Consider the following 16,275-nt stretch of genomic DNA (forward strand, 5'->3'; position numbering starts at 1 on the left):
CGCGTGCGCGTGCGTGTGTGCGTGCGTGCTTGTGTGCGTGAGTGCGTGCGTGCGTGCGTGTGTGTGTGTGTGTGTGTGCGCGCGTGCGCGTGCGTGTGTGCGTGCGTGCTTGTGTGCGTGAGTGCGTGCGTGCGTGCGTGTGTGTGTGTGTGTGTGTACGCGTGCGGGTCTGTCTGTCTGCCTGTCTGTCTGCCTGTCTGTCTGTGTCTGTGTGTCTGTATGTGAGACTATATATACTCACATCCCTGTGTCGTGGCTACGAGCAGCAGCAGCAGCAGCATCGCTACGAGACAGCTTAGCAGCACTCTCCTCAGCATCGCACACGCCCACCAATCTTCGATCTTCGATCACCGATCACTATAGTCGACTGCACGTTCCCTATAGTAACGACACCGAGGACTTATTAGTGACAGGGGTTAGAATTAGTGACACGGGGGGCGCGGCGGTCGTCCTGTGGGAACTATCGTCATCGTTCGGCTCGCCGCGTCCAAGAAACGCGTTTTTCATGCGGTTGTCTCGCTCGGTCTTACATCTGAAGTCGCAGGTGTGTTAAGTTAGTGAGCGCGTGTAAGAGTTTATTCGGGCACTCGCGCCCGAGTAGGCAGATTATGGTCGGCATGTTCCTAGACTTTTCATAAATACTCCGTCATTTCATAATGTTCTTCTTGTTTATCCTGAAGTTCTTGACTATTTCCCCCATGTTCTCTTCTATTTTTCAAACTTCATTGCTATTTCCGAATGTTCATCCTCTATTACCTAAAGTTTTCTTCTTTTTCCTACATACGTTGTTCTCCAATATATCCAAAAGTTCAACGCGTTTTCCCTACGTTCACCGCTATCCCCCAACACACTCTGCTAATCCTCCACATTCACAGCTATCCCCAAACACTCTGCTATTCTCTTACGTTTACCGCTATCCCCAAACATTCTCTGCTATTCCCCTTACGTTCACCGCTATCCCCAATCACTCTCTGTTGTTCCCCTTACGTTCACCGCTATCCCCAATCACTCTCTGTTGTTCCCCTTACGTTCACCGCTATCCCCAATCACTCTCTGTTGTTCCTCTTACGTTCACCGCTATCCCCAATTACTCTCTGTTGTTCCCCTACGTTCACCGCTATCCCCAAACACTCTGCTATTCCCCCACGTTCACCGCTATATATCCCCAAACATTCTCTGCTATTCCCTACGTTCACCGATGTTTCATCGTGCTCTGCAGGCGAGTGTGGTAACAACCCGTGTGCGAGCCTTCCCTGTCAGAACGGCGGCACCTGTGTCAAACTGGAGGACGAGAAATTCAAGTGCATGTGCCAACAGAGTCATACAGGTATGGCTGATAGCGTCACCATGCAGGTGTGCCGACGTCTGTCACCACTCAACTCAGAGTGGGTAACGGTGGGGGGATGCATTGATTCCCAGTTCCCAGTTAATTAGAATCGCTAAAGGTATATCCGGCATTTGCCGGTTCCCGGGTCCAATCCCGCGATCTGAAAATAACTTTTCCCCCCCCCTTAACGATCTCTTCACGTTTAACGTCTCTTCTAATTTCATGTGTGTTCAGCGAGTGTTTGTTTGCGTCAGTATCAATGGCTGTTATCAATGGTCTGTGCTTCAAATGTGTGTGTGATACATGTTCCCCAACCCTAACCCTGACCCCAACCCAAACTCTAACCCTTACCCTGCACTATAACCACAACCCCAACCATAACCTAACTCTAACCCTACCGGTGACCCCAACCCTAACCCCAACCCCAAGCCCAACCCTAGCCCCAATCCCAACCATAACAACTTTAAGTTAACCCTAACCCCAACCCCAACCCAAGCTCAAACCCTAACCACAACCTCGCCTGACCTGTCTTACCTGGCTAGGTGAGACGTGTGAGGAGGATGTGGATCCGTGTAGCTCCAGCCCGTGCTACATGGGAGCAACGTGCAACAGCATGGATGAAGGTAGCTTCAGCTGCAAGTGCCCACAAGGCAGAACAGGGGAATTCTGTGAAGACTGTGAGTAACTATATTCATCTATAATTTATCCACTGGCCATTAGTCTATCTATCGGCCACTTTTAAAAGGTTTCATTCATTTTTAGGATATTGGTGTCAATTTCAAATCACTGTCAGTAGCAGATGTGAGCGGAGATATTGTATTTTATGGTTTTTGCTTGTTTAGTGAGCATAAAAAGAAATTGTACGTTTTTGCTACTATAATTTGATATAGTATTGGTATAAGAGATAATCACTAATTTTGCTGTTATCTAGTTTATAATTATATCACTCTCAATATACAAAAGTTTGAGCTAAGACCTAATTTTAAGAAGCTAAATGAGACTGTTATCGTGATGTGTTTAGTGTGCATAATATCCAACGTAACAATTAGATAGTCATAATATCGGAGAAATGTTTAATGAACCATATCGCCTTCTGTGCATTCGGTCTATTTCAGTGATACCGGAAAAACATCAGACCTCAATCCCAGAATTTAACGGCAGAGCCTACATAGAACAACCAAAACTAGAGGTGACCAGTGACACATCTCTTACCGTCGAGATCTGGTTCATGGCATACTCACCGAATGGCATGTTGCTATACAACGGGCAGCTTCCCATGGGCAAGGGAGATTTCATTTCCATCAACCTTGTGGAGGGCTATGTCAACTACAGATACAATCTTGGAAGCGGCACTGCCAACATTACGTACGTTCCACACAACAATTATATCCTAGTACATTACTTAACTCATTGTATTTATTATATCTATATTATATATATATATATATATCCAGCTATTTCTAATATTTTACTTTATTTCTCACTGACCTCACATGTTTTGCTTATATACATACGGGTATTTTGTAGGAGTCGGAGCCCTTTGACCTTGAATCAGTGGCACCAGGTCGTTGTGACACGGTACAACCGGCTGGGAACACTGCGTGTCAACGACGAGGAACTCGTAGATGGAGAATCTGATGTAAGAAGTGGCTAAACTCTATGGTTCTCACATGAACAACACTTACTTGTAATCGCTCTTAGACAGCATATGTCCTATGGCCAAGATAGAAGTGGCAAATTAATTTATAACCATTTTCTAACCTAATTACCCTAACCCTAACCATTAATCCATTTCATCTTAGTAGCGAGTTGCCACGTACAGAGAGATATACACGCATTAAAACGTACACAATCGCGCATGTTTACAATGCGTATCCGTGCAAATCCACCGTCTCGCATCGATGCGACGTACGTTTCCGCATCGCCAAAAAGCGACGCGAAACAATACTTATTCATCCGCGTTTTCTCTCCGCCGCTCCGCAGCCTCCGTCGAACGAGCTGAACCTGAATCAGCCGCTGTACATCGGGGGTTTCAGCGACCGGAGCCAGCTGTCCTACATGTCGGGCGTCGTTACGGGTCTCAAGGGTGCCATCCAGCGAGTCACAGTCAACGGCATTATCATGGGTACGTTAATTCGCACCGGGCAGGTCGAGCATTGCCGGAGGTTGCGTTTCGTAATCCCACTTCTGACGCCATTTGTAGCGGTTATTGTTGTGAATATATGCTCGTACAAGTTGAAGATATTGATAGACGATACAAATGTTGTCTTATGGTTCAGTCTTTATTCTTGGCAACCCCCATAATGCCCTGCGTCACATGTATACCACATAAACGTTGATGATACCACAGGGGGGCTCAGAGTCTAGCGTAGATCGATCAGGAATGCGCTGCACCCTGCTTGGTGATACAGGGCGCGTAGTTTGCGACTTTTATCCGGTGTTAGTGATAAAGGTATGGCGTATGAATGGTTATGAACGGTTTGCTGCAGCCAGGGCGAGAAGATTGGGAACGTGCAATCGATTAACACGCTTCGTCGGTTTCAGGCGACCTGCTAGAGAGCGCCACCAATCATTATGCCGTGACTCGGTATTTCGGTCCACCGTGTGGGGGAGCTGACGAGAATCCGTGCAGGAACGGCGGGACGTGCATCCCAAATCTCAACGATTTCATGTGCAAGTGTTCGCCTGACTACATGGGGAAGACGTGCGACAAGAGTAAGCAGCACTATAGCCAAGGGTTTTACACCTGAGAGGGAATTATATTGATATGCTGAGTTATTGAATTATAATCAATGATTTATTTCAGTGACTAACATCGGTGTGTACATTAATTATGGGCGCGTTTGTTTGGGACGAATCCGTCTGATCGAGATCATGTGATCCTGATCCGACCAAACAAACGCAAACTCACTTTCACCGGTTCACGTTTCGCTGTGACCTATCACGGGATGGTTCATAACAAAGAACAAGCTGTGATTGGCTGAGACGCGGGCCGCCATATTGGATCCCGTTCGAATCCACCTCGCTAGCAGGGTCGCGGGTTCGGTGGATCGAGATCATGTGATCCGACCAAACAAACAGTCAGATCAACGAATCCATCGGATCGAGATCCGTGGATCCGACCAACAATCGCGCTCTTTAGCATTCTTTCTTTCATTTATTTATTAATTGATAGAATTGAGCGCATAAACTTGCAACTCCTTGCTGTCAGTGCACTGTACAGTACAAGTGTTAGCATAATCAAATGGCAAGTGGCAACTCTAGGGCCAGTTAATTATAAATATAATGTAACTGGACACTGTAATGCACTGGTCATGATGCGCAACTTACGTTTCTACAGCTGCAGCCAATGGAGAAATGGACAAACCGGTTATGTTTGATGGAAATCTCTTCCTCTACTACCCCAATCTAGTGACGAGAGAGTAAGCGAGTGTTAAGTGTGCTCATTCTTGTATTAATATAAATTTGTGACGTGATAGCAGTCAATGTCGATAGTCATTTAAATATGAAAACCTTGAAATTCTGATGGACAAGTAGATTGAAATCGTCATCATCACACGTTGGGTGCAGCCTAACAACTGCAGCGAGACTATAAAATTGAACTGGTCAATGTGGACAATACATGTACAGTTGCGTCGCGTGTGTTTACCGGTTTTGTACGTACACGTGTCTGCAAGGTTTCCTCTATTTTCATAACCGATCATGTTTCAGCGTGAAAGGACAAATACAAAATGACTACAAGCTGAAATTACGAACAACAGCCGACTCTGGCTTGATCCTATGGCAAAACATGGGCAACACCGTGAGAGGCGACTACTTTGCCATTCTCCTGGTCGATGGCTACCTTCAGCTGAACTACAACTTGGGCAAGCAGAATCCCGCTGACCTGTTCATCATACGCTCAACCGTCAGGATCAATGATGGCGAGTGGCACATGATCAGAGTAGCAAGGTGAGTTTTCGGTCACGCACTTACTCAACTGTCGAGTACATTTCAAGCTAACTAGCACTTTGCCGGGGATTATTTTTTCGCTTTGCCTTAAAAAAAAGAAGCTATTAGGGTCACTTATGAGAAAATCAAATCTCATTAGCCGTGGATATAGACCATAAAAATATGCTCTCAGACGGGTCTCAAACACGTATGTGCGTGTGCACTGGGTGGGCATGTCACACTGTAAGCCAGAACGTTCACTCACGGATGTACTTTGCTCGTATTGCTATAGAAACAAACGCTATGGAGCACTAACTGTTGATTCACACGAGGCAGTGACTGCTACCTCGCCCACGGGGGCTACGCAGCTTGATACAAATGGAATACTGTGGATAGGTAAGGTCGATTTTCAGCTCTTTAATTGTATGTCATTATTCGTGAAGTAATTGAGGAGTTTACTGCCTTCTTCTTTCATTTCCTTTCGGCGTGTCTCCATGACCACTCATATGTGTTATGGATGTTGATATATGCACCAAGAGGTGGCGCCACGAGTATGCGTGGGGACTCGGGGTGCTGGAGAGTATGGTGGAATAAACGAGTTGCATTACACAACGTATCGATTGTGTCTTGAAGAGACTTCTTTATAAATGAATAACGTCTAGGCAAACAATATGTACTTGATGAATGCGTGAATGTGATTACGATTAGTGTGAAATTCTTGGTTTTTGAATCGTGCACACTTCATTTCTTATTCCAATGCAGTGCTTTAATCCCTGTGCTTATCACTTAATTAGTTGAAGGTATGATGGTTATCTGACATGATTCATTTTCTTCCTTTCAGGCGGTGCCCCAAACATTCCGACAGAGTTACCTGAACCGTACAAACAAGGTTTTACTGGGTGCATAGAAGAGGTATTTGTAGGGGAACAGCAGCTCCACCTGGTGCACGATGGCCAGAATGATGTGCAGACATTCTGCCAAGACGAAAGATGATCGGTGTATCGATTTCCCATTCCCTTTACAAAGCTATTTCTGACCAGTCTGTGGCAGGCTATTGCGCTGAGTGGTCAGAGTGATATTTAACATAATTTCCAATCAGTCGTAGTTGTCTCTCATTTGGTTCCTTACCTTTACTTACATGCGCATAATTGTAATCTTTCCTATTTATTTGAGATACCGTGAATTGAATGAATTCTTATTTCAGAAGCATTTTTATACAAGGTGTTTTTTATTTAACTGGCAGTGATTCCATGAAAACATCAATTTTGTTTATTTTGTATTTGGACGTGGGTGGAATGCTGCTGGGAAACTGCTTCACAATTTTACCTTTTAGCTAATGTCATGTGCATTTATAAAAGTCAGACTGTGCTAAAATAACTGCTGAATGGCATCAGTGAATCTGAAAGCTCTATATACTAAAAATGCCAACATCAACTTGCAGGTAAAGTATTTAATACTGGTTTTTTATCACTTCTAACTGAAGTGTAAGCAGATGGATTAGCCCATGAAACCTGTATCATAAAGTAGTATTTCACATTCATTAAGTTTGCTACATGGAAATATCAATAACTGACGGTATTGATATGTGAAGAAGTATAAGTTATGTTCAGTAATGGAGTCCTTACTCGCATACACGTTACATATGAGGAATGCATATTCGTTTCTTTGAGTATTTTTTTATTATTTAAAAGAGCACGTTTATCTACCACTTTCCGTTTTGTCATATCAGCGTCATTTTTAAACAAGTTTCTATAGGTAAACTACATTGTTGATGTTGCCAAATTTGCAGCTAGGTTTGTATTACATGTGTATTATGTATTAAGTATTTATTTTAGAAGTCGGTGCATTCAATTGTTTTGAAATTCATAGAATGCAATTTCGCGAGCAATACCTTACGTCTTATAGTATCAGGTTTGTGTATTATACAGTTTTCATTAAAATGTGCTCGTACTGCAATGCAAGACCACCACCAATTTCTTCTATGTGAGAATAAAGGTCGTTGATCATTGTCTACTTATTACGAACCTATATAAAGATATCCTCATCGCTGTGTAAAACAATAACAATAACTATGCTGTCAGTGTTAACGGTTCAAGGATAATAATAGTAATGACTGGCATATTTTAGTAGTGTCCAGCAATCGTACAAGCAGATACAGACTTGCCAGGTGTCTATTTAACTTTCTGGGCAATTTTCGTACATCACTCATGACTGCGTGCAGATGCATATAGACGAGGCAGGTTTTACTTGTGACTCGGTCACATCAATGTAGGAAATTTTTGATAATGCATACGTAAAAGTAACTACGTAATAGCCAGTAAGTCGTTTGTGCACGAGTCAAGCACATGGGACTTGTGTGATGGAGACAGTTAGGGTGACAGAGGTAGCTGCGAGATGCAGAACGTTTGTGTTCTGCACAATTGTAAGCTCAGTATACGAGTACGTCGCTGTATGGTGCTTTTGCGATTGATAGTGTAATGACATGTAAATTCATCTTGCCATGGAGCCCACGTGGTCGAGTAACAGACATACGCAGTACAAACTTGAGAAGTGCTAATGCAATACTTGCGTGGTCTGTTCGTGTCAATAGTGAAGCCTTTATTATTTTTTACAAAGGTGCTGATGTCTGTGTTGTGTATTGTATCATTAAATGCCATTAATTGTCTAGTAATTGAATGTGTTATGAGCTGCAGGTGTCTAACCTCAGCAACATACCTGTAAACGTGTAAAAAATTGTGGTTGGTGATAAATTGACATCACCGCGCAGTAATCAGGCTGCGATTAAATTCCAATCTTGTTCATATTCTACTAGTTGGTTCTAGTAGTACGGGTTGAAAATTATGGCCACCATATTCATTGTTATGCAGATCCTATTATACAATAGATGACTAGCCTGATGATAATGGAAAGATCAATAATTTTATCAAGCTGTTTTGTGTTCTGTACATAATAAATTCCTGTAACCTGAATAAAAGATGTGGAGTTTCTGTCGTTCGCACCAATCTAAAACAAATTATATCAAGTGCAGCTAATAACCCTGGGGGGTGCACTCGCCTTGGAACTGCACGAGCCTCCGGGACCTTGAAAACCTGACCCTGTCGCAAACCGCTTTGCGTCCCCAAAATACACCCGGTCCCAATATACTGCACTAACAAGTGCCGCAGAGCGACAGGGCTCATCTAGTGTCTGGTGTTCTGCTGATAAATTCATTTGTGCATAGCCAGATGTCCTATACATACGTTCATTTCTAACCCCAAAAAAACAACACTTCAAACTAGTGTAATAAAATTCCGATTGTGTTGCATCGGTTAGCCAAAGCATTGCAGCAATGGCAGCTGTCAGTGTGACGACGGATTGCAAAAAGCAGGAGCGAATAATTACCATATTATTACTATACATAACGTGCGTTCTATGGTGTCAGGTAATAAGGTACATTAAACCCCTTGCGAGACACAGTTAAAAAATAGCTCAATGGTTGATACAACCAGAGCAGCTCGTGCAAGATTACAATTTACAGCAATATGATAGCAAATATCTGTAAACTAATTTCAGTACAAGGTAGGCCAGTGATTAGTGGACTGAATAAGCTCAAGAACGTACACACTTGCATCTATATTGGTGCCAAAATTTGATGAGAAAATTCAGTCTGGGAAATCCGCAGCCTCACTCCTGGGTAATTATTTGAGTGCTAGTTCACTGTGACTGTATTCCAACTATTCATAATGTACACTACAGAATCTCATATATAATATAAGTCATCTCATTATCTCCTAAGAAAGCGTTGTTCAAGTAAGAGTTATGCGTGGAATTTCACTGTAAAATGGGAGCTTTCCACAGCCACAGGTACTCGCCAACGCAGTTGAGAAACGAATCGATGTTTAACCCTCCTCTTAAGGGTTAAAAGGTTATGCGACACTTACGCTTCGCATGTCAGCAGAAAGTAAATGTCATGGTCCTTTCAATAAAGCCATAAAAATGCTAGGTCACCGCTGAAAGAAAAAAGTTTTCCAATCGCTCCGTCAGACCATGTCCTCAGAAAATGTCTAAAATCTGCCCTGTGCCCCATTGACCTTTGACCTGACCTCCAATTTTAGTACAGTGATGGCTTTTCCTACCATGACGCTATACACCGACTATCACGAGCCGTTTAGATTTGTGCCGCAATTCTGCATTTCCTCCCTATACCTTAAGTTAAGGAGGGAATGTTCCTTCTTTTACACCTCTTGACCTTTGACCCCCAGCTTCGACATCCCAACTTGTTTTCGGATTACCCCCCACGTCCCGACTTTCCAATTCGCACGTTGAGCCGTTTAGATTTGTCCCCAACTGTTGACGGACGGACGCACGCACGCACGGCCGGACGGACACACGCACGCTCATGAGATTCTACAAGCTCCATCGGACTATGTCAGATGAGCTAAAAAGTATACAGTAACACTGTTGCAATATTGCACATATCGGTTATGTCCTGTCCTGTCAATATAGGCAGATATTGGTGCAATATCGTTTTGCCAATATTGGTCCAATATCAGCTCGATGGGTGTGTATCTAGACCCTGTGCCAATACCACTCGGAAAACATACCCTGTCCAGCAGCACGTCCCCAGTACCTTTAACAATGGGAGTGCCCCCCCCCCGAGCTAATAACCTACATTATCACTACCACTAACGACACAGAGGAGTAAACAAATAGTGTGTTGGATATACTTTATTTGTAAAGGTACACCCGACAGCGAATTGCACGATGTAGTCTACTCGTCTCCATCCTCATCCTCATCTTCCTCGTTGTTAATTTGGAAGTAGCGCAGTTCATAACCATCCTTCTTGTTGGCGACAACTCTCAACCAATCACGCAGGTTGTTCTTCTTTAGGTATTTCTTCGTCAAGTACTTCAGATAGCTGTTAAATACAAAATCAAAAGAAATATGCTTAGCAATTTTATCCTTCTTAAAGCTAATACATCACCTAAATACACTTACAAATTAATTACAGTCCGACCTCCTTTATCCGGCCACGTCGTTTCTAAACACTAGAGGGCGTTAGTTGTTGCACGCCTGCTGGCCAGGGAGATGAACATACAGTACGACCTCCTTTATCCGACCACGGCGACACCGGCACCCATGACGGAATATGAGAGTTATGCTCAAACACAGCATTTCTATACAGTTCAGTAGGGTTTATGCATGTGATCATGTATTTACTCGTTGCTATGATTATTTGTAACAATCTGTCGTGTTTTATGGTTTATATGAAATGGAAATAAAATTAAAATAAAACAGAAATTTTACCACTTTGGTTTATGTTCGTTTCTTTTGTGCCGAGATCTAGGGCTGTAACGATCGATACACTCGCGTATTCAGTGCAGCGGTATACCAGTATTGCGATATTATCGCGGTGTAATATTTTAGAATTACCATACCGTAACCAGCTTAATGCCGTGGTTTTCTTGTTGACATGTGATATACACGTGTACAGTGATGTCACGAAAATCTGACACAGCCATGCCGAGTTTTTCCAGCCATGTGCGCGGCAGCGCCCCCTTGATTGAAGTACGGGGCTCGATCGACCGCGAGTGCGTATAGCGCAGTAGCGCATTTCACTAACGTCCGCTAGCAAGTTGTTCGTTAACGAACGAAAGTTGTCCAGAGGCATAGCGGACACGAGGGGAAAACACGCACGCAAACACACATACAGTTGGTACATCACGCGCGTTTTTAGCGAGATTTAATAGGTGAAAATGAATGAAAAAACAGAGAACATACACTGCGAGATCGCAGCCGGTTAATAGAGATTTCCGGATAAAGGAGGTCGGACTGTACATGGCATTTTGATTTTGGGATTTCAGCAATGTGGAAACGTAAAACAATTAATTTTCCCAAAACAATCACCAGTTAGAATCACAAATAAACTAGTTGCTGTTTTGCTTGAATGTTTTAGTGCAAATTTAACCAAATCATTGATCTCCATTCCTGACAATGCCAGATTTTTAGATAAACCTCTACCTGCAAACATATAAGCCTCAGTTAACTCGAGTTAGCGATTATGTAGCATCTACACGACAACACCCGATAGCGATTATTACCGATTTATTATGCATGCGTGCGTACGTAAACGTGCGTGCGTGCCTGCATGTGCACGTACACGTGTGTGCGTACCTACACGTGTGTACATGCGTGCGTGTGCACGTACACGTGCGTGCATGCGTGAGTGCGTGTGCACGTACATGTGCGTGCCTGCGTGCGTGTGCCGGTACACGTTCGTGTGTGTGCACGTACACGTGTGTGCGTGCGTGCGTGCGCTCCCGTGTGCAGGTACACGTGTGTGCATGAATGTGCACGTACACGTACACATGCGTGCGTGTGCACATACACGTGCGTGCATGAGTGTGTGCGTGTGCAAGTACGCGTGCATGCGTGCGTACATACATCGTACTAGTGTTGCCGCCTATCGAGTTGTCGTGTAGTCATAGCCATATACTTGCTTTTATTACCACGCAAATAAATGAAGTTTTACAAACCAATACCAATGCCCTGCAATACATCAAATCAACTTCAGAAGTTCAGACTTTCTATTATGGTTCGATTTTTTATTTCTACCACACACTGCAAATACTATTGCCGATAAGGAAAACAACGAAAATAATGTTCGGCCAATTAAACATGATAAATACAATACATTCAAGCTTTTTAAAATTTTGTTCACTTCTCTATGCCTAAATAGCAGATTATTTGTCACGCACAAGTGGGCACACGTACCGTTTGGAGAAGGCAATGTCAGCAGTTACAGTGATCTTGCTCTTGTCCTTCGTAATAGCAATCTGGTTGCCGAAGTTATTTGTCTTGCCACCTACTTTAATCTTCTGCTGTAGGAACGTCTCCTGTTGCAATGGTGCCAAGAGAATATTGGGTACATAGGGACGTTAGCCCTAAACCCGGATTAGGGAAGGTGACCCTAATCCTTGTGCGATGAGATTGCGATAAAAATTCATGAATAAACACATATCAAACACTTTTAAGACCTAACAACTTTTACACTATTATTTACAGGGGTCGAAATTAGCAGTATTTCTTGTGTTGGATACCAGATTTCAATGCTTGGTATCCCGCCGGAATATTAAAAAGAAAATCGTTAAAATCGGGGTAGTGGTTGTTGAGTTATCAACTTTATATGGCAGCGCATCTGAGCGAGTGCGCGCAGAGTGCGAGAGCGCACCCTTACTATGCCACACTAGCGTTATACATAGCAGGCATAGCATATTTGCAAGTGCAAGCATAATAAGTGTGGCCGATGTTGATAAACATAAATGTGATGTGTATACATTGTATCAAGCGAACCAGACAATGCGTCTAGACAATACGTCTGCAATGTAGTGTGGAGGCGTATGTAAAATGAACGTGAGCAACATTTGGCGTGAACATTTGGCAATTTTATGACATGGGGTGAATTTTACTCGCAATATATACCTTTAATGATGTAGTAGACCGGCTTTTAACAACCGCTCACAGGGAGTGAACTACAATTATGAATATCAGGCGATCGATACATCGCTCGCCTATGGTAGTGGTAGGATATGCGAGTGTTTTGCCAATGCTTATTTCAAATGCTATTATTGAGATACTAGCTGCTATAATAATGCTACTATTTCAAGATTTTGGATACCAACATTGTTGAAATTAGTATCCCAAAAATGGGATACCAGATCTTTTGGGGGGGGGGATACCAGATTTCAATACTTGGTATCCCGAATGGATACCAAAATAAAAATCTAATTTCGACCCCTGCTATATGCTTTCCTGTAGTTACACCTTGAAATCATGGGTAATACTATTACTCTCTATAGTAAGAGGTTATTGAACTACCTTGGTAAAAAATTTATTCAGACTAAAAGATTACCGTATATACTCGCGTAATAACTGCAAATTTTGCCTCAGATTTCAACCCTGTATTTGCTCTGCGGTTTATAAGTGCGCCATACTGTTAGGGGAAATATACTAGGCGCAATACTTGGTTACCCGATTCAAATCGAGGTGCGGCTAATAGGCGCCCGCGGTTATTACGCGATCATATAAGGTAGGCGATGGAATACACACTTTAACATTGTATGATATGTTGCTATTTGACTCCTTATTCGTTTCATCATTTAAGCATAATCAGGGCTCGAAATTCACAGGTAATCCGTAGGGTAAATTACCCTACGGATTACATGAGGAACCCTGAAGGAAATCCGTACAGATTACTTAAAAATAACTTGCCGTTAAAGTGCTACTTCCACCTCTGCAATTATCTTTGTCTTAAAATCATTAAATGTACACAGAGCAGACACAGAGTCTGTGGTGGCAGAGCCATTATACAGAATTTCAATCAACTATCTGACAAATCTGTACAATAAAATGCTGAGCTCCCAATGCTAAAATAGTAATGTTTAACTTTAAGGTATTTTATTCAAGACAGTTTGTCCCGCATGCAATTTTTTCTTTCATAGTAAATCCGTACGGATTAGTCCTCAAACTGGAGAAATTCGAGCCCTGCATAATAGACACAATTCCCCACTGAAACTACAGTGGACCCCGAGATACGAACGGCTTTACATACGAATTTTTTAGATACGACCGACCTCCCGTTGAACGTAATGTATTCGACAAATGAATAAAATTCAACATACGAACGTCTTACGAATCAGCCAAACAGGGGATAGGCCTAGCGCGCGCTCTTTCGGTGAGTCAGTTGTACGTGACTCATTGAATGTGGTTGTGCTCTCATGATTGCACTTGATGTACGTAAATTGCTGTACGTCCTATATAGAGTTCGAGATACGAACACAACTGAGGAACGAATTAAATTTGTATCTCAGGAGTTCACTGTACATGAAAATGAACCAGTAATTCATGTTACATGAAACTACTTACGAAGTCACCCGCATTCATGATACCATCCTCAACAGGGTGTGTACAGTCAATGAAGAACTTTAGACTAGTCTTCTTCTTCTTTCCTTTGCCCTTCTGTTGGGTCTTACCCTTCTGCTGGGCCTTGCCCTTCACCGGCTTTTGCGCTAGGGCCTGCACGAAATAAAACAATCGAAACGTGGATACCAAACCAAATACAATGAGTTGTTTCCAGTTACCTGGATGTCGCATTTCTTGAGTACACCAATATTGCCATCTCTCAAAGCAGCCAGATACTATACCACGATCCGTCGAAGCTTAGAAACATCTCCCTTCTAATCTTGGACATGACACGTATGGCAATGCAAAAAGTATTTACAGAGGCAGCCAGTAGGGCTGAGAGGGTCTATGTCCCCCGAGGTACTGCCGGAACGTACCCTGGTACTATCTAATATGCCGGACCGTAACTCGCCTACTCCACTACCGAATCTAGAGAGTCGCCTACGCCTACTCCCTAACCCTAATCCTAACCATATCAAATAGTGACCAGGGTACGTTCCGGTATATACCGGACCGTACCCAAGGTTCGTTCCGGCAGTACCCTGGGGGACATAGACCCTATGAGCGCCAGTAGGAGATGATCATTTATGGATTGTGTTCGCTATAGTACTATAGCACGCGTTCATTAACTGCCGCAGGGCTATAGAACATTCTCGCACAGATTTCGTAACACCATCTGGTCCTGATTGGTTCCACGAAAAATGGCTCAGAAAACACAAAATGATCGGGCTTTTTAACACTTATTTATCTACATGGACATCTCACTTATCTTTTTGAACACTTTCCACAACGTTACACCATGTATTTATGCCTTTAATAGCTTTATTCCTCACAAGTCAGCGCTACTGGGTGTACCATTTGAAATATTGTGGCGTGCGAACGCGTGACGTCACCGGTATTGTATATAGTACCAATATACATGCTGCCATGTGTTTTGCCTACACATCCGGTGCCTCACGCGTTCGCACGCCACAATATTTCAAATGGTACAGCCAGTAGTGCTGGCTTGTGAGGAATAAAGCTATTAAAGGCATAAATACATGGTGTAAAGTTGTGGAAAGTGTTCAAAAAGATAGGTGAGATGTCCATGTGATGTAGATAAATAAGTGTTAAAAAGCCCGATCATTTTGCGTTTTCTGAGCCATTTTTCGTGCAACCAATCGGGACCAGGTGGTGTCACGAAATCTGTGCGAGAATGTTCTATAGACTATAGACTATAGACTATGGGCTATAGTACTAGAGCTAGGATTGTGACACGTGTGTGTTGTAAATGTAATCACCAGATCACGTCATGTATTGCAAATATCATTCAACATCGTGTCTTGGAAAGTCCCCGTGCATTATATTAACAAAGTTATAACTGTTTAATTTCCCCATTGTCTGATTTATCTTCGTTTAGCACAAATAAAAATCTTGAAATCTTGAAATCTTATAAATCGGTACCACAGTACAATTACAGCCCATCACGTAATAAAATGTACACAATCATAACAACGAAACCTTGTACTACAATTATATAAAAATTTGCAGTATAACGTTAATCATAAATAACAAATTCGTAGTAGAAACGACGGATGATAAAATTGTTCTTACATTCATGTTCAACAACTTCTGCGAGAAAGAGAGAACGTTTCGAAGTGTATTCTCGCCGATGGAAAATCATGGAAGATATTTATAGTTAGAAGAAAGTAATATAAGTAGCTATATACTTTATTAGTAAACATAAAAACATCCTGTTTATAATCTGTTGAGATAATGAAAATTAATTCAAAATTTAACAGTTTTACAGTAATATTTTTGAGAAGCATTTCGCAGCAGTAGGTACGACGATGGCGTCATGCTAACTTACGCTCAAGTTCAATAAACGTCTCAATAAAAAAAAAAGGTAAATAAACACGAAATGTACCAAAGTCTTAATGTTTCTCTACTATATTTTGCTATAATCACCTGTAAATGCCGGTCAAATGCTAATCTGCAACACACAAGTACACCGAACGCCGGCCCGCGCTGTGCTGTGTGCACAAACAACATGAATAAGAGAGAACATGAACTCTCTTATTCATGTTGTTTGTGCACA

General features: G+C 42.5%; 2 protein-coding genes across 2 annotated transcripts in view; one reads left to right on the plus strand and one right to left on the minus strand.

Moving 5' to 3' along the window:
• LOC106815157 (agrin-like) overlaps positions 1-8,255 on the plus strand; it is a 15,240-nt gene extending 6,985 nt beyond the window's left edge. The window contains exons 3-12 of the mRNA XM_014819589.1: positions 1,220-1,327; positions 1,870-2,004; positions 2,443-2,692; positions 2,855-2,966; positions 3,311-3,452; positions 3,872-4,042; positions 4,668-4,749; positions 5,039-5,278; positions 5,550-5,653; positions 6,099-8,255. Coding sequence (XP_014675075.1) covers positions 1,220-1,327; positions 1,870-2,004; positions 2,443-2,692; positions 2,855-2,966; positions 3,311-3,452; positions 3,872-4,042; positions 4,668-4,749; positions 5,039-5,278; positions 5,550-5,653; positions 6,099-6,250 — 1,496 coding nt within the window. The 3' untranslated portion in view covers positions 6,251-8,255. The remainder of the gene's footprint in view (positions 1-1,219; positions 1,328-1,869; positions 2,005-2,442; positions 2,693-2,854; positions 2,967-3,310; positions 3,453-3,871; positions 4,043-4,667; positions 4,750-5,038; positions 5,279-5,549; positions 5,654-6,098) is intronic.
• Positions 8,256-9,949: 1,694 nt separating this feature from the next.
• On the minus strand, positions 9,950-15,856 carry LOC106815159 (60S ribosomal protein L22-like). Its single transcript, XM_014819591.1, has 4 exons — positions 15,792-15,856; positions 14,163-14,312; positions 12,012-12,133; positions 9,950-10,155 (listed from the first exon to the last, which is right to left on the minus strand). The coding sequence occupies exons 1-4, from the start codon at positions 15,795-15,797 to the stop codon at positions 10,008-10,010; spliced, it is 426 nt and encodes a 141-aa protein (XP_014675077.1). The 5' UTR covers positions 15,798-15,856; the 3' UTR covers positions 9,950-10,007.
• Between the last annotated feature and the right edge of the window lie 419 nt (positions 15,857-16,275).

Source organism: Priapulus caudatus, unplaced genomic scaffold (assembly GCF_000485595.1).
Source record: "Priapulus caudatus unplaced genomic scaffold, Priapulus_caudatus-5.0.1 Scaffold1052, whole genome shotgun sequence".
Taxonomy (NCBI): Eukaryota; Metazoa; Priapulida; class Priapulimorpha; order Priapulimorphida; family Priapulidae; genus Priapulus; species Priapulus caudatus.